Raw genomic sequence first — 26,181 nt, forward strand, 5'->3', positions numbered from 1 at the left:
GCTCTCCTGCAGGGTAGCTTAGACTGTGTACATGGCAGTTTAGATCTCCAAAATTGAAAAAAAAAAAAAGAATAAGCTTCAAAGCCTTTTCATTGCCTGGGCACGGAAGTCCCAGATTGTCATTTTCTCTGCATTCCATATGTCAAAGCAGTCACAGACGAGATTCAAGGGGAGCAGACACAAGCTCTACCTCTTGATTGAAGGAGGAACATGTGAGGGGTGGCATTGTAAGGGACTGCCTTTAGAGATTAACTGCCATAATGGCATTTGTTCATTGGTCCTTGTCTTCTTCCTTTTCTTCTTTTATTCCAGGTAGCTACCCTAGACGTTAGTGTAGACTAAGTTCTTATAAGCATGTTTGCACTTTTTTTTTTGGCCTTTTTTTTTTTTTTTTTTTTGTCCTTTTTGTGGAGAACAGGTCCTCGCTATATTGCCCAACTCCTGGGCTCAAGCTATCCTCCCATCTCTGCCTCCCTAAGAGCTGGGATTACAGGCGTGAGCCACCACGCCCAGCCATAGGCATGTTTAATCCAGTCAAATTTCAGTACCAAATAACTATCATCATCATAAACGGGAATCTGGTTGAAGGGGGTAGCAAGGGAAGCCTTTCTTTTAATGTTTCCATCTTCATGTTTGTTTTCCTGTATGAGGTTTAACTCTTATGGACAGAAATACAGAGTTCACTTGAGCATGAAATACCAGACAAGGAGACAGGTGTAAATTGGCCCTGTTCTCCTGAATCCTGCCTGCCTACTTTCCAGGAAGGCCAACCTCCCCCTGTTTTTTCCCAGCATAAGTCCAACTCCTTCCCTCATTATGGTTTGTCATAAGAACTCTGTCTTATACTGGTGCAAGTAGAAAAAAAGAGAGTATTATTCCTTTTCTTTTTTTCACATAATACTTCTTCCTACTCTGGGTTTGCTAACCTCTGGCTTGAATACGCACCACGCAAAGATGTATAGTCTTCCTCCCTTCCTATCCCTCCCCTTAATCTGAAGGAAAGCAGCAGGTGATAGAATGCATAAAAGATGGGGGCAGGGCTGGAGTCTTTTCTCACACACTATGGATGTTGCTCAACAGAATGGGTGTGAAATTTAGTCAGAGCCACAGCATGTGTTTCAATTTTCCAGGGAATTTCCTCTTCCTAACTGTAGGTTTAACCCTTTCTTCTGTGTAGTGAATGCCAGAGGCTACCCAAGAAATATGAAATGAGTTATTTGTAAGAAGGAGAAAATGCCAGGCTTTTACCAGGCTCCTTTGAGATCTAGGATCTCCAGCTTATTTCTTGCTAAATGATTGTGGAAAAAGACATAGACTTTGGAGTTGCATAGACCTGGCTTCATATCCCATCTCTCTCTACCATTGAGTGGTCTTGGCAGTTACTTGATCTTTTTTTTTTTTTGAGATGGAGTTTCACTCTGTCACCCAGGCTGGAGTGCAGTGGCACAATCTTGACTCACTGCAACCTCCACCTCCCAGGTTCAAGCGATTCTCCTGCCTCAGCCTCCTGAGTAGCTGGGATTACAGGTGCCCGCGAGCACGCCTGGCTAATTTTTGTATTTTTTTTTTTTTTTTGAGACGGAGTCTCGCTCTGTCGCCCAGGCTGGAGTGCAGTGGTGCGATCTCTGCTCACTGCAAGCTCCACCTCCCGGGTTCATGCCATTCTCCTGCCTCAGCCTCCCCAGTAGCTGGTACTACAGGCACCCACCACCACGCCAGGCTAATTTTTTTGTGTTTTTTAGTGGAGACGGGGTTTCAATGTGTTAGCCAGAATGGTCTCGATTTCCTGACCTCGTGATCCACCCACCTCGGCCTCCCAAAGTGTTGGGATTACAGGCGTGAGCCACCGCGCCCGGCCTAATTTTTGTATTTTTTTTAGTAAAGACAGGGTTTCTGGCCGGGCACGGTGGCTCACGCCTGTAATCCCAGCACTTTGAGAGGCCGAGGTGGGCGGATCACAAGGTCAGGAGATGGAGACCATCCTGGCTAACACGGTGAAACCCCGTCTCCACTAAAAATACAAAAAATTTGCCAGGCATGGTGGTGGGCACCTGTGGTCCCAGCTACTTGGGAGGCTGAGGCAGGAGAATGGCGTGATCCCGGGAGGCAGAGCTTGCAGTAAGCTGAGATCGCGCCACTGCACTCCAGCCTGGGTGACAGAGCAAGACTCCATCTTAAAAAAAAAAAAAAAAAAGACAGGGTTTCACCATGTTGGCCAGGCTGGTCTCAAACTCTTGACCTCAAGTGATCTGTCTGCCTCTGCCTCCCAAAGTGCTGGAATTACAGGCGTGAGCCACTGCACCTGGCTGATCTTTTTGAATCTCCATTTTTTCATCTGCAAAATAATATAAAAACTTGCCTTACAGTATTCTTGTGAGAATTACATGAGCTGATGGGTACAAGGTGCCTAGTACAATGCATACCCTCTCCACAGTATGCACTCAGCATATGATTATTTTCTTCTCCAGTCTTCACCTCTGGATTCTGAGGCTATCTACTCTTCTTTTGTGCCATGCCATGTTGGGTGTTTGCCATAGTATCAGCTTTTCACTAAAATTTGTTGCTTTTCTCTCTGAATCTAATTCCCTAAGTGCGTTAGGGGGAGGAGCTATTTCACATGATATGCAGAATCCCTCTTGGGGTCCTCATTAAGCTAAAGGACAAGTCTCTGTAAGAATGCTGAGAAGGGCTGGGCACGGTGGCTCACGCCTGTAATCCCAGCACTTTGGGAAGCCGAGGTGGGCGGATCACCTGAGGTCAGGAGTTCAAGACCAGCCTGGCCAACAGGAGTCAAGACCAGCCTGGCCAACAATGGTGAAACCCCGTCTCTACTAAAAATGCAAAAATTAGCTGGGCGTGGTGGTGGTCGCCTGTAATGCCAGCTCCTTGGGAGGCTGAGGCAGGAGAATTGCTTGAACCCAGGAGACAGAGGTTGCAGTGAGCTGAGATTGTACCACTGCACTCCAGCCTGGGTGACAGAACAAGACTCTGTCTCAAAAAAAAAAAAAATTGCTGAGAAGGACTTACAGAGCTTTCCTTTCCCATCTCATACTGGAAGCCATATGAATTTATAAGAGTTCCTTTTTTTTTTTTTTTTTAAAGACACAATCTCACTCTTTCACCCAGGCTGGAGTCCAGTGCCACAGTCTCGGCTCGCTGCACCCTCCACCTCCCAGGTTCAAGCGATTCTCGTGCCTCAACCTCCCGAGTAGGTGGGATTACAGGCACATGCCACCACACCTGGCTAATTTTTGTATTTTTAGTAGAGATGGGGTTTCGTCATGTTGGCAAGGCTGGTCTTGAACTCCTGACCTCAAGTGATCCACCTGTCTTGGCCTCCCAAAGTGCTGGGATTATAGGTGTGAGCCACCGTGCCTGACCTGCACTTTATAAGAGTTCTAAAATTGGCTGGGCACGGTGGCTCAAGCCTGTAATCCCAGCACTTTGGGAGGCCGAGACGGGCAGATCACGAGGTCAGGAGATCGAGACCATCCTGGCTAATATGGTGAAACCCCGTCTCTACTAAAAATACAAAAAACTAGCCGGGCGAGGTGGTGGGCGCCTGTAGTCCCAGCTACTAGGGAGGCTGAGGCAGGAGAATGGCGTAAACCCGGGAGGCGGAGCTTGCAGTGAGCTGAGATCCGGCCACTGCACGCCAGCCTGGGCGACAAAGCGAGACTCCGTCTCAAAAAAAAAAAAAAAAAAAAAAAAAAAAGAGTTCTAAAATCATACAGTGTTAGAGCTAAAATGAAGTGTAGAGGTCACGTAGTCTATTTTATAGGGAAAGAACTGTGGCTCAGAAAAGGTCATGTCATGCAGGGCCTCATAACGGAGTAGTGGGAGCTCTGGAACTAAAGGTCTCCCTTACTTGTCTATTACTATGGTTATAATTTAATTTTTTTTGAAGACTATCTGAGTTCCAAGTGGTCAGGGCCTATTATGCAAGTTTACGCTAAGTATATAAACTTGCTTCTAAATTGTAATGCTGATCATACTTTTAGCAATGGGGAAGTAAACACTGTTGAAGACATTTCAATACCATTCCCTTTGGGAGTAACAGGGCTTCATTGAGAATATTATAAGCTACCACCTGAAAACCTCATTTTTCTACAAAGGTTGCCAAAGGGGCACTGAGGTAGCAGTTCAGCTGGCTGTTGAGTCTTTTCTCCCAGACTGGTGAATTGGGAAGCAAACTTGTTTCTTCTTTCTTCATTCTCCCAAATAATACCAAGTAGGGGAAACTCACCCCAAGCCCCCGTCTGGCTTTCCTTTTTTTTAAAATTTATGGTATAATTAACATACAATAAAATATGCAGATGTTAGATGTTCGGTTGCTAAGTTTTGATAATTGTATAAACCATGTAACCAGCATGAATAAAGAATACACAGAACATTTCATCTCCCCAGAAATATCCCCTGTGCCTCTTTGAGTCCCCCAACCCCACACCTATGTACAAAACCATTTTCTATCACTATGGATTAGTTTTGTTTTTTGGATTTTATATAAATGGAATCACACGGGATATACTCTTTCATAGCTACCTTCTTTTAGCTTAGCATGTTTTTGGAATTTATCCATGTTGCATGTATCAGTAGTTTTTTCTGTTTTGCTTTTCCAAGTGGTAGTCAATTGTGTGGATATATAAGGAGAAAAGGTCGAGGTTGGTGAAGGGCTTTCATCTGGCACGTAGCCTGACTACCCTTTGCTCAAGAGCATTTGGGCCACCAGAGGCCCCCCTCCTTAAGATGAAGATGTTCACTTACCTGCTTTAAATGTACCAGGCCACAGCATATACACTATTATGTAGCTATGTCTTGTAAAAGTCTCTAATCGGCATCCATTAGATGAGTCGAATTCTGCTGGCCAAGCCTTAGCCTATCAGGGGGCTGGCACCAAATATGGAGGCTGGAGTAGGGTTTCAAACACCTGTTTCAGCTTTTTAAGTGTCCAATTCAGGCCACTGTGCTCTGGCAGCATCATGATGTAGCTTCTTCTCTCTTGCCAAATCCTCAACTTAAAGAACCTAGGCCCTTAGGGGAGGAAAATATAGAGCTGGTGGAGAGGGGAGGGGTGTGCAGCAACATTGAAGAATTGTTTCTTTTAAAGTTAAACACATGTCTACCCTGTGGCTGAGCACTTTCGCTCTTAGGTATTTAGTCAAGAGAAACAAACACATTCACAAAAAGACTTGTGTAGGAAAGTGTACAGCAGTAATAGTGAAAAACTAGAAGCAACTCAAATATCCTTCAGTAAGAGAATGGATAAATTCTTTGGGAGTGGAGGACTTACAGAGGATTCTCTTGTGGACCTCCTCTCTTTCTAGGAATCATTCTTGTTTCTATCCTTATTTCTTTCTGGATTTTTCTGAATTTGGTTATGTTTTAAATGCCATATAATGGAATACTCATTATTTGTAAGTTGATTGAGCATAAAGTATTTTATTATAAAGTGGTCATCCATCATAAGGAGGCATGTGGCTGTAAAAAACATTAACTCTGCACTCTGGGCTGGAATGCAACTTTACCAGAATAATGGAGCTTTTGTATTAAGTGTGCAGTTGGGATAAAACGAGAGATAGATAGACAGACAGTGTTGGGGAAACAGGTGTTGGCTGGGCCCAGCTTCTGTCCCATGTTTTGTGAAGTTGTTTTCCAACCCTTTCAGGATTGCTCCTCCAGATTTAGCTGTCTTAAAGGTTCTATCAGCACCTTTTGAGCAAGTAAGGTGTGACTTTTCAGGGTACTGCTACTTCCATAAACTTTATCTGTTTACTGTCCAGCTCACAGACATGTCTAGAGACAGCAGTGGCAAGTGATTAGTGTACTTGTCCTATCTCCATCTATTTTTGATGCCTTTGTTTCCCCATCAGTAAAATGGGAACTATCCCTTATAAAGTTCTTGAGCTTTTTAGCATGAGGGTGGCTGAAACAGCATAAAGACTTCTTAATCTGGCTGGGCACAGTGGCTCATGCCTATAATCCCAGCACTTTGGGAGGCCAAGGCAGGAGGATCACTTGAGTCCAGGAGTTCAAAACCAGCCTGGGAAATATAGCCAGACCTCATCTCTACAAAGAAAAATTGTTTTTAATTAGCCAAGCGTGGTGGCGTACGCCTGTAGTCCTAGCTACTCGGAAGGCTGAGGTGGAAGGATCACTTGAGAAGTTGCAGTGAGCCAAGATTGTGCCACTGCACTCCAGCCAGGGTGACAGAGTGAAACCCTCTCTCAAAAAAATAAAAATAAAAAGACCCCTTAGTCTTGGTGTCACTAAGAATTTATGATATGCTGCTGTACTAACTATTTCCAGCTCTTGGGAAAACATTAACTCTCTACTCTGAGAGTGCAGTAAGTGAGAATGAATAAGTTAGGTCCTATACACTGAAGGGATAGGGAAAGGTTACTTAGCAGTACTGTAATTGCAACTGGGGATTGTCTGATTCTTCTCCAGGAGGTTTGACTATTATCTCTTCAGGCTTTTTCATCATCTGCAAACTTTGCTAATGTCAGTTCAGAATTTAGTTCTTTTTAATTTCCTCTTTGTCTCTTTCAGGGCTGGTAGAAAAGACCTGACAGTGATAATTGATAATAAACCTATAATGCTGCTATTGAACAATGAAATTTTTTACTAGACTCTGAAGGGAATTTGGATTGAAAAAGCTGCTCCAAGTGTAATGACTGCATAAAGCTGGGGTGAATTGTTCTGTTGTCAAGTAAACCAACAGAAGTTTTTAATTTCTCCTGGGCTTTCAAATTGCCTGCTTAAGTCGGGGCTTGGTCTTATACAGTGCATGCAGAAAACAACAAGGCAGAGTGAAGGGCCACAGTAGCTCTGGTTTGTCTGTATGTTATAACTGAATTGCTTTCCTTTCAATATGTGCCAATTTCCTCTAGAAAGAAGAGAACTAGTATTTAGGGTTGATATGCATCAAACTTGTGCTTTCAGTAAGACAGATGGATCAGTCTGTCCTTGGGCCTCTGAAATATGATTGAGACCAGTCCCTGTGGGCCTCATTTATCCCTGCCAGCCTTGTTAAAGGGGCCTCACTCTCCCTCTTTGGATTAGGAGGGAACCTAGGTAAACCTGACAATTTGTATGGCAGTACTACAATCAATAACTAACAATGTTTAGTCACTGGTTAGAAGAAGGAGAGGTGCGGAAGAAACTTCAGTTCTAGGATGGTTGAGTTTTAAAATTTTTTGCTTTGTTTTGTTTTGTTTTTGAGACGGAGTCTTGCTCTGTCGCACAGGCTGGAGTGCAGTGGCACAATCTCGGCTTACTGCAAGCTCCACCTCCCAGGTTCACGCCATTCTCCTGCCTCAGCCTCCTGAGTAGCTGAGACTACAGGCGCCCACCACCACGCCCGGCTAATTTTGTGTATTTTTAGTAGAGCCAGGGTTTCACTGTGTTAGCCAGGATGGTCTCAATCTCCTGACCTTGTGATCCACCCGCCTTGGACTCCCAAAGTGCTGGGATTCCAGGCGTGAGCCACCACGCCCAGCCAAGTTTTACATTTTTGTCATCCAAGTCATGCAGTTAATGTATCTAGTAGTAAACTTATACAATAGGCCAGGCACAGTGGCTTATGCCTGTAATCCCAGCACTTTGGGAGGCTGAGGCAGGAGGATCATTTGAGGCCAGGAGTTCAAGACCAGCCTGGGCAACATAGCAAGACCCCATATCTACAAAAATTTAAAAAATTAGCTGGGCATGGTGGCACATGCTGGTAGTCTTAGCCACTCAGGAGTCTGAGGCGGAAGGATTGCTTTCGAGCCTAGGAGTCTGAGTTTACAGCGAGCTATACTTGTACCATTGTACTCCAGCCTGAGCAACAGAGCAAGACTCTGTCTCAAAAAGACAAACAAAAAGCTCCCTGTACCATAGCATGGTATAATATTGAAGAGTATAACACAGTGGCTTTGGAGTCACAATAGACATGGATTCAAATTTTATCTCTTCCACTTACTGTGTGACCTTGGGGAGGTCACTTAACCTCTTAGAGCCTTTGTGTCCTTATCTGTAAAGTGAGGACAGTAACACTATTTCCCTGAGTTATTGGGAGGATAAAATAAAATTATATATGGTAATTATGTTTAATAAAATAATGTAGCTGGCCGGGCATGGTGGCTCACACCTATAATCCCAGCACTTTGGGAGGCTAAGGCAGGCAGATCACCTCAGATTAGGAGTTCAAGACCAGCCTGGCCAACACGGCGAAACACCATCTCTACTAAAAATACAAAAATTAGCCAGTGTGGTGGCATGCGCCTGTAATCCCAGCTACACTCAGGAGCCTGAGGCAGGAGAATCGCTTGAACTCGGGAGGCGGAGGTTGCAGTGAGCTGAAATCACGCCATTGTACTCCAGTCTGGGCAACAAGAGCGAAATTCCACCTCAAAAAAATAAATAAATAAAAATAATATAATGTAGCTGTTGCTGATGTCTGAGGCAAATTAAGGTGGTTGTTCTAGCAATGAAATGTTATTCTTGTAAGGGTGGTAGATAGCAGCTCCTAGCAGTAAGTTAACCTGGCTATTTAGCAGGAATGCCCAAGGTAGGAAACTCATTCCTCTTCTAATCAGGATTCATACATCATATTGGACAAAAGCATACAATAAACTATTTCCCCATGTGTATGCTGCCTTTTAGTGCCTATCTTATCTTTTGAAAGTGGAGGCTAAGAAAAAATCTGACCCTCAGGCAGACCAAAATAGCCTTACTCAGCAAGGAGACAATGACAAAAATGATGATTTCAGGAGCAGAGATTTACTGAAAGCAGCCTGCTCTGGGATACACATGCTGTTAGGAATTTTGACCCTGAAAAAATATATCCTCTTCCTATCCTCTCTCTAAGGAGAGGTCGAGCTGCTGTAGGAATGGAAACGGGGGCAAGCCCCTGACAAAGGTGTTCAAGCCAGAGAGCATATATAGATGGCAAAAATAGTTTTCTGTCTTGGTCATCTTGAACCTTTTTGCACCAGATATCTAGGGAGGAAGAGTTCTTATATAATCTCTGGGTTAGGTTGGGGCCTCATGAACATGACATTCCACAAAGTAGTTATCAGTGGCAGTTTAGGAGAAAACAAAAAATTATGATTTCGAATCCCTGGGGTTTTCAGGCTTTAAATGTAACCTCAAGGTGTATACATTCAGGAATTCCTCGTGTTTAATCAAAGTTAAGGTTTGGGGTTTTGATTCATGAAAAAACAGATTGGGGCTGGGCACGGCGTCTCAAGCCTGTAGTCCCATCGCTTTGAGGGCCAATGTGGGTGGATTGCTTGAGCCCAGGAATTCAAGACCAGCCTGGGCGAGAGAGAGAGAGAGAGAGAGAGAGAGAGAAGAAAAACAGGTTGGGTTGGCCTTTGAGGGATTGATCAGCCAGAAAAGTGAACACTTTCCAAAGGGTTTGTTTTTGTTGTTGTTGTCTTTTGAGACAGGGCCTCACTGTCGCCCAGACTGGAATGCAGTGGTGCCATCACTGCTCACTCCAGCCATGACATCCCTGGGCTCAAGTGATCCACCCCCCACATCAGCCTCCTTGGTAGTTGGGACTACAGGCGCATGCCACAACACCTGGCTAATTTTTTTGGTTTTTTGTTTTTTGTTTTGAGACAGAGTCCCTCTCTGTCGCCCAGGCTGGAGTGCAATCTTGGCTCACTGCAACCTCTGCCTCCCGGGTTCAAGCGATTCTCCTACCTCAGCCTCCCGAATAGCTGGGATTACAGGTGTCTGCCATCACACCCAGCTAATTTTTGTATTTTTAGTAGAGACAGGGTTTTGCCATGTTGGCCAGGCTGGTTTCCAACTCCTGACCTCAGGTAATCTACCCTCCTTGGCCTCCCAAAGTGCTGGGATTACAGGCGTGAGCCATTACACCCAGCTTTCCCATATACTTTAAATCATCTCTAGATTACTTGTAATGCCTAACTCAATATAAATACTATGTAAATAGTTATACCATATTTAGGGAATAATGACAAGGGAAAAAATTTGTAGATGTTCAGTACAGATGCAACCATCCACTTATTTTTTTCTGAATATTTTTGATCTGTGGTTGATCGTGATCGTGTACACTGATGTTGGATCCACAGACACAGAGGGTCAACCATAATTTACCTTTTTTTTTTTTTGAGACAGGGTCTTGCTCTGTCGCCCAGACTGGACTACACATGATACAATCTCGGCTCACTGCAACCTCTGCCTTCCCGGCTCAAGCGGTTCTCATGCCTCAGCTAACAGAGTAGCTGGGATTACAGGTGCGCACCACCATGCCCAACTGATTTTTGTATTTTTTGTAGAGACAGTGTTTCACTATGTTGTCCAGGCTGATATCTAACTGCTGACCTCAAGTGATCTGCCCGCCTTTGCTTACCAAAGTGCTGGGATGACAAGCGTGAGCCACTAAGCCCAGCCTAATTTGCCTTTTTTCGTGTAAGTGGTTGGTACCATTGTCTTCTACTGCTGGCCCTAAGTGGACCTATGGATTCTCCTTTTACCTGCATGCAGTAATGATTAAGCCAAAATCATACTTTGTATCTTAAAAATCATAATGTCAAAGTTAATAGCCCCCTAAGTCTAGAAGCATCCTGAGAAGCTAAGAATTTGTTTGATAAAAAGAAGCAGATCTGAGAAACTGTTGTGTGATAGCTGAGAAAAGAGCCACTGTCAAGAGCTTAGACAAACAAACAGGCCTTGCCTTCCCTCCAGGCTAGACTGTCTGCATTCGTGTGCATTTACCCCCAAATGGTACTTTGCATTTAGAATCGTAAGTTTTAGGGACCTAAGGGGGCCTTAAAGAATCTAGTTAAATTACTATCACCACCAGCACCTTCCCCAGGAAATCCCAATGGATGAGGAAACTGTGGCCCAGAGAAATGAGGTGTTTTTGCCCAAGGTCACACAGTTAATGACAGAACCAGAACTGGGCCTAGTGCATTTCTTTATTTCGTATCTCCTGTTGTATAGGGCAGGGCTGCAAAGGCCTGTCTGGGTTTTACCCTTAAGTCCAGGCTAGGAATTACGGCTATGGGACCTGCCCGTTGACAGTGTTCTCTGGAATCTGTTCCTGAAACGAAGCCTAAATTCCCACCTGTCCATTCATAGGTCTGGAAAACTTTGAAGCTGATAAACAAAGGTATGGGAGGTGTGGCAGTTATTCCAGAGTCTTCTGGCTTTGCCAAAGTTTAGCTTTGATCATTCTTTGGACCACTACCCCTCCCTTTTTTTTTTTTTTTTTTTTTTTTTTAATTTTTGAAACAGGGTTCCACTCTGTTGCTCAGGGTGGAGTGCAATGGTATGATCAGGGCTCACCTCAGCTTCCCTAGTAGCCAGGACCACAGGTGCACACCACCATGCCTGGCTAATTTTTTCATATTTTGTACAGATTAAGTCTCACTATGTTGCCCAGGCTGGTCTCGAACTGCTGGGCTCAAGTGATTCTCCAACCTCTGCCTCCCAAAGTGCTGGGATTAGAGGTGCAAGCCACCACACCTGGCCTGGACCACTACTCTTGATGTCCTCTAGTGACCAAAAAGAACACAGCTTCTTCCTACTGAGCTTACCGTACATCAGAAATTTTTGTAGATCACTATCAATCTTGACTTTTGCAAGAAATATATTCCTGGGGTATACAGTGTAGTCAGAAAAGTAGCATATGAGACCTAACACTTTCTCCTAAAATGGAATGTACAGATATAGACAGAAAAGCCTAAAACCAAAAAGCTTTTATCATCTGTCTCTGGATACAGAAATGTTAGAGGGGTAAATGAACTAATTTCTTTTTTTATCATGCTATGATTTATTAGTCTGTTATACATGATCCATCTTGTGAATGGTGGCATTCTGTCTCCAGGAACGTGGGCCAATATTTGCAGGGTAAAGAACAAGCATGGGAGCAGGCTGGTGACCCTCTAGAAAGCAAGAAGAGAGAAGTAGACTCTGAGGGCAAAAAGGTCGAGACAGGCATTTCTGAAGCCAAATGGTGTTGAAATAACATACCGCAGGCCTTTTTCCTTGTCAGCGTAATCCAATTGAGAATGCCCAACTGCCCCTGACAAAAGTCACTCAGGAGTGAAGAGCTTCGCTACCAGGGAAAGCAGCTTATGTGTGCATTTCGGCTCAGGAATGTGCCAGCCGAATGCTGGCCAAATGAGAAAAGGCTGCTGTGGCCTAGAGAACACAGCCTCCTGGGAGGATGGTGGCTGTTCCCTTGTCACTTAGGAGAGTGTTCTGTTTTGTCCAAGGGCAGCGCTTGAGGCCACATGTTGAGGCCTTTGACACAGATTATCAGAGATGGTAGCAGCTCTGACATGAGAAGAGAAAATAATGTCAAGATTCAGCCGGGCGCAGTGGTTCACGCCTGTAATCCCAGCACTTTGGGAGGCCGAGGCGGGCAGATCACGAGGTCAGGAGATGGAGACCATCCTGTCTAACACAGTGAAACCCCATCTCTACTAATAATACAGAAAATTAGCTGAGTGTGGTGGCAGGCACCTGTAGTCCCAGCTACTCGGGAGGCTGTGACAGGAGAATGGCTTGAACCAGAGAGGCGGAGGTTGCAGTGAGCCGAAATTGTGCCATTGTGCTCCAGGCTGGGCGACAGAGCGAGACTTCGTCTCAAAAAAAAAAAAAAAAAAAAGTCAAGATTCACCCCCGTTTTGGACAGGTCACCTCATCATTTGAGAAGACAAGAGAAATGGGAGACATCTGCAGATTCTCAGATAGACATTGGGCCAAATTGACACTTCTGTTTTAATGTCATAATTGGGGAGTGAAGCACCCTACCCAGTCGTATTGAGTACAGTATGAGCAGAACACCACCAAGACATCTCCAAAGGGCTTCACTTTGCTTTGGGTTGAAGTGACTCATGAGCCTCTCCAGAAATAATTTAATAATTCTTGTTGTAATTTGTCACTGACTGTCCAGAAATTGGACCTGGATTTGATTCTAGAAGGATCCCAAGTGTTTTCTCTAATGGGGGATTAGATTTCCCCTCCTTGTACCCTTTTTCCCCCAGATGACTGGTTCGTCTTAGAACATGGACCAGTCACCTTCAGAGCACCCCTCTACCTAATCTGTACTCTGTGTTTACTGGACTGTTTGTGCCTTGAGGTTGACAGCCTTCCAGGGCGGGAATTTTGGCTGCTTGGCTGGGGTGTCAGATGTCTCCTTGGTTGTGAAATTATTCAGCCTGCTTACTATGAGCAGAATCATGGCACTTTTCTCCTGAAGAACTCAGGCAGTTCTCACTCTTCTGGAGAAGATCCAGACAATTGAATCTCAGTCCCCAGCCAGGCTGAACTGTGAGATAGGACACCAGAAACCTTTCTGTTCTAGCCTCGTAGGAAGCAGTAAAGTTGGGTGGCTACGAGCAGAGCTTTTAGCGTCGGATGGACCTGAATTTGATTCCCATTTCCACTACTAGCTAGCTGTATGATCTTAGCTGGTGGGGACATCTCCTTATCCTTTCTAAGCCTCGTTTTCATCTTCAAAATGGGGTTAATTATGAAGAGCGAAGGTATGTAAAGTGCATAGCACATGGCATGGAACAGGTAATAAATGTTAGCTGCTGCTGTTACTGTTAACTCTTCTAAAGTGAGGATGAGTACTTTAATAATTCATTTTAAAAAGGAAGCCTGTTCTTTCTCTGATACCTCGGAGAAAGCTGAAGCCCTCAGAAATTAAAAGTGCTATCCCAAATTGTACGGTAAATAACAACTACCTGTTATGTCAGTATTTATTCTTAACTTGTATTCCTTTTATGGTTTAGGATTCAAAGGTAGAATTTTTTTATATATATTTACTTTTAAGAAATGAACTGGTGGCTGGGCGCAATGTCTCACACCTGTAATCCCAGCACTTTGGGAGGCCAAGGCGGGCGGATCACGAGGTCAGGAGATCAAAACCATCCTGGCCAACATGGTGAAACCCCATCTCTACTAAAAATACAAAAATTAGCTGGGTGTGGTGGCGTGTGCCTGTAGTCCCAGCTACTCGGGAGGCTGAGCCAGGAGAATTGCTTGAACCTGGGAGGTGGAGGTTGCAGTGAGCCAAGATTGTGCCACTGCACTGCACTCCAGCCTGGTGATAGAGCGAGACTTCGTCTCAAAAGTAAAAAAGAAATGAACCGGTATACAATATAGAAAACACTGGACTGCTGTGACTCTAGAGCTAAAAACTAGAACAATATCTTAGTTATATTTATTATACACTTTATTCCATGCATTGTACCAAGTGTTTTACATGCATCAAATGAGATAATATGTGTAAATTGCTTAATACCATGCCTAGCGCATAGTATATGCTCAATGAATGTTTGTTGCTATTATTTATTTTAAATATAATTTATAAATTCTCTAATACCCATTTACAAGTAATACAATTAGAGACCCAGAACACTTAAGTAATTAAAGTCACATAGCTATTAAGTTGCAGAACTGTGATTTGAATCGTCCATGAAAGCCCATGATTCTACCTAGTGCCCTCAGCGTCTAGTCCTGATTCTAATACTAAGTGGCTTTGTACAAATTACTTAACTTCCCTAAATCTCAGTTACCTCATTATAAGTTATTTTCAGGCCCTGTTGTAGCTATAATATCCTAGGATTTGGAGGATTTTCCTGAATGATCAGTCAAAAAGTATGACTTATTTTTCTAGGGTACTGTTTAATCTCTGAGTAACTGTTCCCTAGAAAACTGATGCAGTCTATAAACTGCTGCTTAGTACACAAAGAGATATATACAGAGGTTGAAAGTATTAGCCAGGCGCGGTGGCTCAAGCCTGTAATCCCAGCACTTTGGGAGGCCGAGACGGGCGGATCACGAGGTCAGGAGATCGAGACCATCCTGGCTAACATAGTGAAACCCCGTCTCTACTAAAAAATACAAAAAAAAAAAAAAAAAACTAGCCGGGCGAGGTGGCGGGCGCCTGTAGTCCCAGCTACTCGGGAGGCTGAGGCAGGAGAATGGCGTAAACCCGGGAGGCGGAGCTTGCAGTGAGCCGAGATCCGGCCACTGCACTCCAGCCTGGGTGACAGAGACTCCGTCTCAAAAAAAAAAAGTATTTAAAATTTTTTATAACAATGTGACAGTAGTTACATGTATGTTGATTCTAGCAATAAAAAGTTGGACTTTATGTTTTTTAAATTTTTCTAGTAATTCACTCTATATTATAAAACTGTGGGTCTGCAGTGGATTGACATAAAGGAAAAAAAAAACTGACTCTTCACCACAGATAGTTTGACAAGCACTATTCTAGACAACCATCTGAACATCTCACCAGGATTATAAATTCAAATTTGTTTGTTTTTAAATTACATGTTTACGAAAAGGTACCCCTTAAATTAGAAATACCCTTACTAATGGCTGGACATAGTGGTTCATGCCTGTAATCACAGCACTTTGGGAGGCTGAGGCAGGTGGACCACCTGAGGTCAGGAGTGGAGTTTGAGACCAACCTGGCCAACATGAAGAAACCCCGTCTCTACTAAAAATATAAAAATTAGCTGGGCATGGTGGTACACGGCTGTAATCCCAACTACCTGGGAGGCTGAGGCAGGAGAATCGCTTGAACCCGGGAGGCAGAGGTTGCAGTGAGCCAAGATCACACCACTGCACTCCAGCCTGGGTGACAGAGCAAGACTCTGTCTCAGAAAAAGAAAAAAGAAAAAAAAAAGAAATAATCCTTACTAGTGATGCCCTGCTAGGAGTTCAACTTTCCCCCAACCCCATGTGCTGCAGAGCTGCTCCTATTAAAGCTTCTCTTATGCTCCTGGCAATCATCAGTTGAACCTAGAGAGCAAAACTCTTGTTCTCCCTAGACAAAACTCTTTGAGGAAAGTTAACTTTATATATCATGATTCTCTTTTTGGGAAGAGGTAGGGAAGTGACATGATAATGAAAGTTCCTGGTGGGCTCATTAAAAAGTTTAGCCCTTCTAGTTTTTCATCAGTAGGTTTCTATAAAGCACTGACTTACAAAATGAAAGTGCTGGAATGAATATATCTTAGCAGTCATAGATTCTAATAATCTTTTTTTTTTTTTTTAAACAGAGTCTCCCTCTGGTCACCCAGGCTGGAGTGCAGTGGTGCAATCTCAGCTCATTGTAGCCTCCGCCTCCCAGGTTCAAGCAATTCTCATGCCTCAGCCTCCAAAGTAGCTGAGATTACAGTCAGATGCCACCACACCAGGCTAATTTTTTTTGTATTTTAGTAGAGACATGGTTTCACTCTGTTGGCCAGGCTGGTCTCGAACTCCTGACCTCAAGTGATCCACTTGCCTCGGCCTCCCAAAGTGCTGGGATTACAGGTGTGAGCCACTGCACCCAGCTGATTTCAACTATCTAATTTGACAGATGAAGGTCTTGGGTATCATATGTCTGGCTATTGATAGGAGTGAGACTACTGATCCCTAGTCCATTGACTAAATTGTATGCTGTGTGAGGGTTACACACAGAGCCTTGGCCGGGTGCGGTGGCTTATGCCTGTAATCCCAGCACTTTGGGAGGCCAAGGCAGGCAGATCACCTGAGGTCGGGAGTTTTGAGACCAGCCTGACAAACATGGAGAAACCCGGTCTCTACTAAAAATACAAAATTAGCTGGGCATGGTGGTGCTCATCAATACAGTGATGAGAGAAACCAAGAAGATCTGAACAATGGAGAGACATACTATGTTCATGAATTGGTAGGCACAACATAGCAAAGATACTGTGTCTCCCCAAATTGATCTATAGACTCAATGCAATTCCTTTCAAACTTCCAACAAGGCAAGTTTATCTTAAATTGAAATGCAAAGGCAAAGGAATTGGAACACAGAATGATATTGGAAAAAAAAACGAAGTTGGAGGAATCACACCACTGTTATTAAGACTTAGTATAAGCCGGGTGCAGTGGCTCACGCCTGTAATCCCAACACTTTGGGAGGCCGAGGCGAGTGGATCACCTGAGGTCAGGAGTTCGAGACCAGCCTGGCCAACATGATGAAATCCCGTCTCTACTAAAAATAGAAAAATTAGTCAGGCAAGGTGGTGCGTGCCTGTAATCCCAGCTACTCGGGAGGCCGAGGCATGCAAATTGCTTGAACCCGGGAGGTGGAGGTTGCAGTGAGCCAAGATCATGCCACTGCCCTCCAGCCTGGGCGACAGAGTGAGACTCTGTTTCAAAAAAAGACATAGTATATATTGGCCAAGCACAGTGGCTCACGCCTATAATGCCAGCACTTTGGGAGGCCAAGCGGGTGGATCACAAGGTCAAGAGATTGAGACCATCCTGGCCAACATGGTGAAACCCCATTGTTACTAAAAATACAAAAATTGGCCGGGTGCAGTGGCTCACGCCTGTAATCCCAGCACTTTGGGAGGCCAAGGTGGGCGGATCACAAGGTCAGGAGATCGAGACCATCTTGGCTAACACGGTGAAACCCTGTCTCTACTGAAAATATAAAAAATTAGCCAGGTGTGGTGGCGGGCACCTGTAGTCCCAGCTACTCGGGAGGCTGAGGCAGGAGAATCGCTTGAACCCAGGAGGCGAGATTGCAGTAAGCCAAGATCGAGCCACGCACTCCAGCCTGGGCAACAGAGCAAGACTCCATCTCAGGAAAAAAAAAAAAGACTTAGTATATAATTACAATAATTAACACAGTGTGCTGTTGTCACACTTAAACACATAGATCAGTGAAACAGAACAGAGAACCCAGAAGAGACTCACACAAATATGGCAAATTTAATTTTAATTTTAATTTTTTGGAACAGGGTCTCACTCTGCACCCCAGGCTGGAGTGCAGTGGTATGATCACAGCTCACTGCAGCCTCAAGCTCCCAGGCTCAAGCAATCCTCCTACCTCAGTCTCCTGAGTAGCTGGGACTACAGGCACGTGCCATCATGCCTGGTTAATTTTTTTTTTTTTTTTTTGAGACAGGATCTCATTCTGTCACCAAGGCTGGAGTGCAGTGGCACGATCTCAGCTCACTACAACCTCTTACCTCCTGGGTTCAAGATACTCTTTCACCTTAGCCTCCCCAGTAGCTGGGTCTACAGGTGTGTGCCACCATGCCCCACTAATTTTTGTATTTTTTGGTAGAGATGGGGTTTCACCATGTTTGCCGGTCTGGTCTTGAACTCCTGACCTCAGGTGATCCACCCACCTCAGCCTCCCAAAGTGCTGGGATTATAGGCATGAGCCACTGCTCCTGGTCCATGCGTGTTTTTTTTGTTTGTTTGTTTTTAATTTTCTTTTTTTTTTTTTTTTTTTTTTGAGACAGAGTCTTGCTCTGTCACCCAGGCTGGAGTGCAATGGTGCGATCTCGGCTCACTGTAAGCTCCGCCTCCCGGGTTCACACCATTCTTCTGCCTCAGCCTCCCGAGTAGCTGGGACTACAGGCGCCCACCACCACGCCCGGCTAATTTTTTGTATTTTTAGTAGAGACGGGGTTTCACCATATTAGCCAGGATGGTGTTGATCTCCTGACCTCATGATCCACCTGCCTCCGTGTCCCAAAGTGCTGGGATTACAGGCGTGAGCCACCGCACCCGCCTTTTTTAAAAAACTATTTTCTATAGAGACGGTCTCACTGTATTCCCCAGGCTGGTCTTGAACTCCTAGACTCAAGGGATACACCCACCTCAGCCGTCCAAAGTGCTGGGACCAGTGCGCAGCCTGGTCAATTTATTTCTGACAGAGGTGCAAAGACAACTTAATGAGACTTGTTGGAAACGGTAGGAAATTCTTAGGCAAAGAAAAAATGAGCCTCAATCTAAACCTCACACCTTATACAAAAATTAACTCAAAATAGATCGTAGGTGGAAAACATAAATCTGTAAACATTTTAGGAGAAAATGAGGGGGGCGGAAATCTTTGTGACTTGCAATTAGGCAGAGTCAATTTAGACATTAAACCAAAACACAATCCATAAAGTATTAGTAAATTGGACTTCATCAAGAGTAAAAATGTCTGTTCTATGAAAGATGTTAAGGGAATGAAAAAAATAAGCTTAAGACTGGGAGAAAATACTTACAAATAATTGTATCACTACTGAAGGACTTGAATTCAGAATAAAGAAGTCTCCAAACTCAATAGTAAGAAAACAATTTAGTTTAATAATGGATAAAAGACTTGATCAGTCATGTCACCCAAAAGGATATACAGATGGCAAATAAACACATGAAAAGATGTTCAACATAATTAGTCATTAGAGAAATACAAATTTAAACCACATGGAGATACTATTACCTACATACTTGAATCGCTTAAGTAAAAACACTGAAATACCAAGTACTGAAGAGGATGTGGAGAAACTAGAATTCCTATTGCTAGTGGGAATACAAAGTGATAAAATTACATTGGAAAAGAGTTTGACAGTAAAGCTAAACACACCTTTGCCCTTTGACCCAGGAATCTTACCCCTGGGTACTTACCCTAAAGAAGTGGAAACCTGTGTTCACACAAACACTGGTACACGAATGTTTATAGCAGCTCCATTCAAAATTGCCCCAAACTGGAGATCCCACACGTCCTTCAACCAGTGAACGGATAAAGAAACTGTGGTACATACGGGTAATGAATACTACTCAGCAGTAAAAAGAAACAAGCTACTGATATATGTAATATATATCAATATATATGCAATATATCAATATTTCCAGCCTGCAATAGCTTGGAAAAATTTCAAAGGCATCATGTTGAATGAAGGAAGCCAATCTGAAAATTGGCTGTAAAATTATATGCTGTATAAATCATTCATTTAAAGAAAAGAATTAATTTTACCAAATTAACAGAAAGAGACTGAATGCACATCACTCTAGAAGTGTGGATCCCAGATGTAAAACTGCCCTATTCTTTCACCATGAAGGAAGACATGAAGCAAGTATATAGTTGTAGCAACTAAATGAAATCACAGAAAATCTGTACCTGTCCCAATTCACAAAGAGTTTTTTCCTCTAGACTTTTATATGTCAAATATACCACATGACCACTTTTAAGATAACAGACCAAATTGTACATAATTTATGTGCCTAAAGCAGCAAGACTAGATTACTTTACATTTTTTGTGTGCCTTTTTTTTTTTTTTTAAGACGGAGTCTTGCTCTCTCACCCAGGCTGGAGTGCAATGGCACAAGCTCAGCTCACTGCAAACTCCATCTACTGGGTTCACACCATTCTCCTGCCTCAGCCTCCCAAGTAGCTGGGACTACAGGCGCCCGCCACCACACCCAGCTAATTTTTTTGTATTTTTAGTAGAGACGGGGTTTCACCGTGCTAGCCAGGATGGTCTCGATCTCCTGACCTCATGATCCTCCCGCCTCGGCCTCCCAAAGTGCTGAGATTACAGGTGTGAGCCACCGCGCCCGGCCCTTTTATGTGCTTTTTTCAAGTATGTTATGTATTTCAGTTTTTCCAAATATTTTAAATTCCTTCTATCTCAACCCCACCACCATCACCACTAACACACACACACACACACACACACACACACACACACACACACGTTCTTCTCTAGGTTTTTTCTGTAAATTTTACATCTCTAGGTGGGGGTAGTGGGGGAAGAGAAGCAGGTTTTTTACAGCTGATGTGATCACTGTACAGACAAGCTTGGAAAATGCTACCCAATCTGCCAATTAATTAAAGCATTAATCTGAGGAGCAGCCGGGCCCAGGGAATGTTTACCCAGGGAGGAGGGGGGGTGATAGGAATTGAGTAGGCAGCTCCCTATATTTGCATGAAAATGAAAGTGCTTAGGAAACTCTGCTTTTGTCTCTAAAGATGGGACAGCCTAGATCACATCCCTAAACATTTTTGGTCTCTTTAGGAAACCTTTTAGGGAGCTGGTCTCTAAAAGATGAAAGCACAGCACAATCTAGAAAAACAAATTTAAATGCTGGGCAGAGTAGGGTAGAACAAGTACAGTGTAGTATTCTTTGACCTGGAATGGAATCTTCTAAATTCAGGTGTAAAATTTCATCTATTCAGGTAGAATAGATGAAGGGGTTTTCCAAGTTTTGGAACCATATAGGCTGGTTCAAATCCCAGCTCTGCATATTAGTTGTATGATTTGGGACCAAGCATGTATTTGATCTGAGCCTTTTCTCATCTGTGAAATAAAGATTATCAATTGCCCCTTCATCTCAGAGCAGTTAGTTCTCTGCTTACTCTAGGAAGGAAACAGGCTGGAGAGTGGTTACGAACTTCCAAGATTACAGACTGCCTCCACGACTGAGAGACTGCCCAGCCTTTTGTTCTTGTTAAACTTATTTTTCAGCAAGGGACTATAAACTTCAAAGTTTCCTCTCACCCTCCTGGAATATGCTGCACTCTTTCTCTAAGAGAAGTGGCCCTGACCATAACAGCAAAGGACATAAAGACAGGAATCCACCTTTGGACCTAAGGGTCACATTGGCTCTACCCAAGATGACGTTACCTATTTATATCATGGGAGGGTGGTGAAATGGGCGTGGAAAATTGACTCACAATATTTGATGATATTGAAGAATTATTGTTAATTTTTTTAAATTGTGATAAAATACATATAATGCAAATTTTACCATTTTAACCATTTGTTAACTCTTTAAGCACAATATTATGGGCCAGGCACGGTGGCTCACACCTGTAATCCTAGCTCTTTGGGAGGCCAAGGCGGGCACATTGCTTGAGCTCAGGAGTTCGAGACCAACCTGGGCAACATGGCATAACCCCATCTCTACTAAAAATACAAAATTAGTGGCTCACGCCTGTAATCCCACCACTTTGGGAGGCTGAGGCGGGCGGATCACGAGGTCAGGAGTTGAGACCATCCTGGCTAACATGGTGAAACACCGTCTCTACTAAAAATGTAAAAAATTAGCTGGGCGTGGTGGTGGGCGCCTGTAGTCCCAGCTGCTTGGGAGGCTGAGGCAGGAGAATGGCACGAACCCAGGAGGTGGAGCTTGCAGTGAGCCGAGATCACGCCACTGCACTCCCACCTGGACGACAGAGCGAGACTCCGTTTAAGAAAAAAAAAAGGCTGGGCGCGGTGGCTCACACCTGTAATCCCAGTGCTTTGGGAGGCCGAGGCGGGCGGATCACAAGGTCAGGAGATCAAGACCATCCTGGCTAACACGGTGAAACCCCGTTTCTACTAAAAAATACAAAAAATTAGCCGGGCGTGGTGGCGGGCGCTTGTAGTCCCAGCTACTTGGGAGGCTGAGGCAGGAGAATGGCGTGAACCCGGAAGGCAGAGCGTGCCGTGAGCCAAGATCGAGCCACTGCACTCCAGCCTGGGTGACAGAGCGAGACTCCGTCCCCCCCCCCCTAAAAAAAGAAAAAATTATCTGGGTGTGGTGACAGACGCCTGTAGTCCCAGCTACTGAGGAGCCTGAGGGACTAGAGCCCTGGACGTGGAGGTTTGCAGTGAGCTGAGATCATGCCACTGCACTCCAGAGCAGGACTCTGTCTCACCAAAAAAAAAAAAAAAGAAAAAAGATAATATTGTGGTTTGTTCTTTTTTTAAGATTCCTAATCTTTTAGATCTATGTACTGAAAATGTTACAGATAAAATGATACAGTGTCTGGGATTTGATTCAAGGTAATCCAGAGGGAAGAAGATTGACCCAACAACAAGGACCTCTAGCCTCATGGCACAAACAAGAACCTTTTTCCAGGGTTTTGCTTCTCTTAGATGATACCTCTTCATTTTTGTTTATTTTCTTGCAGAACTCTCAGAGATTGAGCCCAATGTATTCCTTCGTCCTTTTCTGGAAGTGATTCGCTCTGAAGATACCACTGGCCCTATCACTGGACTGGCACTCACCTCTGTCAACAAGTTCCTGTCCTATGCACTCATAGGTAAGAGCTCAGGCTTTGTTGCATGATCACAGCACTTCATTTACCACCTTTCCTGGGGTGCCTAGGCCTTAGGCAATGAGCTGGTGATAGTGGGAAATTTTTTCCAGTCATTTCTTTTCTTGTAGAAGATAAATAGGATTGTTACTGGTTATTCATCATGCTAGCTGACTCACGTTGTACAGGGTGGGAAGGGCAGGAGAAGTTTCCTTGGTACTCTGGCTTCTCTATGCTTTCAAAGAGTTAAGGGTATGGTACCTTACTCTTGGAAGTTTGGTTAGGTTTGTTTGTTTGTTTGTTTGTTTATTTTTTGAGACAGAGTCTCACTCTGTCGCCCAGGCTGGAGTGCAGTGGCATGATCTCGGCTCACTGCAAGCTTCGCCTTCCGGGTTCACGCCATTCTCCTGCCTCAGCCTCCCGAGTAGCTGGGACTACAGGTGCCCGCCACCACGCCCGGCTAATTTTTTGTATTTTTAGTAGAGACGGGGTTTCACCGTGTTAGCCAGAATGGTCTCGATCTCCTGACCTCGTGATCCGCCCGCCTTGGCCTCCCAAAGTGCTGGGATTACAGGCCTGAGCCACCGCACACGGTCTAGATAGGTTTATTTTTAAAGTTATTTTTTCAGACATAATGCATGTACATTATAACAAGACAGACAATAAAGAGATATTGAAAAGAAAAGTTAATTGTCCTTCCTGTATCTTTCTGAATGTTCCTCCTCCTCCTTTAGGCAAATAGTGTTAACAGCCTGGTTTGAATCTTTATGTTTTTCTATGTCTTTATAAATGAAGTACCATCCCTTTTTAAAATGAAATAAAGCCGAGTGTGGTGGCTCACGCCTGTAAGCCTAGCACTTTGGGTTGCTGAGGCGGGTGGATCATGAGGTCAGGAGTTTGAGACCAGCCTGGCCAACATGGTGAAACTCTGTCTCTACTAAAAATACAAAAATTAGCCGGGTGCAATGGCGGGCTTCTGTAATCCCAGCTACTTGGGAGGCTAAGGCAAGTGAATCGCTTGAACCCGGGAGGCGGAGTTTGCAGTGAGCAGAAATCGCACCACTGTACTCTAACCTGAGCGACAGAGCGAGACTCTGTCTCAAAAAAAAAAAGAGAGAATAGAATAAAATGAAATAAAAATAGGATTATATGCTGCGTATTTTCTTTTTTCATTTAATAATATTAACTTGCTCGGGCACAGTGGCACATGTCTGTAATCCCAGCTCTTTGGGAGGCTGAGGTGGGCGGATCACGAGGTCAGGAGTTCGAGACCAGCCTGACTAACATGGTGAAACCCCATCTCTACTAAAACTACAAAAATTAGCCAGGCATGGTGGTGCATGCCTGTAATCCCAGCTATTCGGGAGGCTGAAGCAGGAGAATCACTTGGACCCGGAAGGCAGAGGTTGCAGTGAGCTGAGATCACACCATTGCGCTCCAGCCTGGGTGACAGAGCGAGACTCCATCTCAAAAAAAAAAAAAAACCCTCTATAGTATTAACTTAAATGTACATGATATAACTATTCATCTGATTTATTCTTTTATATTGTAGAAAATATATATAAAACTTGCCATTCCCATCAGTTTCAGCTTACAATTAATTGGCATTAATTACATTCACAATGTTGTGCAGCCATCACCACCATCTATTTCCCAAACGTTTTTATTACCCCAAATAGAAACTTAACATAATGGGGAGTTAACGTTAACCAATAACTCCCCATTTCTCTCTCCCCTCGCCCCTTGTATGATTTTTTTTTAGTAACTCTATAATTTTCATAGTGTAATATAGATATAACACAATTCATGTGCTCATTCTTAATATTTAAGATTGTTTCCTAGTGAAGTCATAAATAATGCTAATATAAGCACCCTTGATCACATGTCCTTATTAATAATTTTTTTTTTTTTGAGATGGGGTTTCACCATATTGTGCCACCGCGCCAGCTAATTTTTGTATTTTTAGTAGAGACGGGGTTTCACCATATTGGCCAGGTTGGTCTCGAACTCCTGACCTCGTGATCCACCCGCCTCGGCCACCCAAAGTGCTGGGATTACAGGCGTGAGCCACCGTGCCCGGCCCCTTATTACTAATTTTACTCTTGTATGAAAGATTTCTGAACTTGGGATTTCTGGATTAAAGACCATGTGCATATTACATTTTTATAGCTATTACCAGTTTGCTTCCCCAAAAGGTTATATCATTTACACTTCCACCAGCAGTGACTGAGAATTTCTACTTCCTTACCCTGTCATCAGCACTGAATATTATCAGTTTTATTTGTGCCAACTTGGTAGGTAAAAAGTGGTATTTTCTTTTTATTTTTTGAGACAGGGTCTTGCTCTGTCACCCGTGCTGGAGTGCAGTGGCACAATCACGGCTCACTGCAGCCTTGACCATTGGGCTCAGGTGATCCTCCCACCTCCGCCTCTCAAGTAGCTGGGACTATAGGCACACGCCACCACACTCAGCTAGTTTTTGTAGTTTTAGTAGAAATGGAGTTTCTCCATGTTGCCCAGGCTGGTCTTGAGCTCCTGAGCTCAAGAGATCCATCACCTTGGCCTCCCAAATTGCTGGGATTACAGACATGAGCCATTGTACCCAGCCTCTTGTTGTTTTTATTTCCTGGAGGCTGAACATTTGAATTTCCTGTCTTCACTTCTTTTTTAAATTGAGTTGTGTTTGTTTTTCATGTCAATGTGTACGAGTTCTTTGTATGGTATGAATATTAACCCATTGCCTATCATAGCATTACAAATATTTGCTTCTAATCTAGGCCAAATATTTCCCCTAATCTATAGTTTATCTCTAAATTTGTTCATGGTGTCTTTCTTTGGATTTCTTTTTTAGTTGGTCTTGATACTCAATTCGGGAATTCATTTCCCTGATTGGCAGCCCGTGTACAAGGATGAAGAACATAGAAAACAGGCAGCTGTCTTTGTTTCTTAAGTAGGGAGACAAAATATAAGGTTCAGGCTTTAGCTAGCCAGAAAAGAAAATAGTCTTCAGTTCAGGGCAAGAAAACCCTTTATCTATTCTAGAAATGTTGGATTTGCTTAGCTGATACATTCAGGATCCTGAGCCGGAATCCTGGGTACCAGCTAGCTTCTGAACAGGTGCCTCAGCCTCTCTGACATCCTAGTCCCAGCTTCATACTTTTCCTAAACAAAATCAGGCCCAGCCACTTCCAGCCTTGCCCTGAGCACCACCTGCAGGTCATCTCTCTTCACAGCCTCCCGTGACTGCCGCTGCTGTGCCTTTTCTCTCTGCTGTCTTGTTGGTGTTACTCTCTCCCCTTCCTGGACTTGGCAGACGGGCTGGTCATTGGAGACCTCAGGCCAGCTGGTCATTGGAGTTTCCTGTGGTGGGAAAGGAG

General features: G+C 43.9%; 1 protein-coding gene across 32 annotated transcripts in view; it reads left to right on the top strand.

Annotated features, from left to right (window-relative positions):
• GBF1 (golgi brefeldin A resistant guanine nucleotide exchange factor 1) overlaps nt 1-26,181 on the top strand; it is a 154,193-nt gene that overhangs the window by 94,024 nt on the left and 33,988 nt on the right. For 30 of the 32 annotated variants that reach the window (XR_012418168.1, XR_012418169.1, XR_012418170.1 and 27 more), the window contains one exon: nt 22,679-22,810. Coding sequence is in view for 22 of the 32 variants with exons in the window: in XM_045361445.3 (XP_045217380.1) it covers nt 22,679-22,810 (132 nt within the window). In the remaining 10 variants the exon portion in view is untranslated. Of the gene's footprint in view, nt 1-10,134; nt 10,254-22,678; nt 22,811-26,181 lie in introns of all 32 variants that reach the window. The other 2 variants (XM_074002600.1, XM_074002601.1) reach the window with 1 other exon arrangement.

This window comes from Macaca fascicularis, chromosome 9, assembly GCF_037993035.2.
Source record: "Macaca fascicularis isolate 582-1 chromosome 9, T2T-MFA8v1.1".
Taxonomy (NCBI): Eukaryota; Metazoa; Chordata; class Mammalia; order Primates; family Cercopithecidae; genus Macaca; species Macaca fascicularis.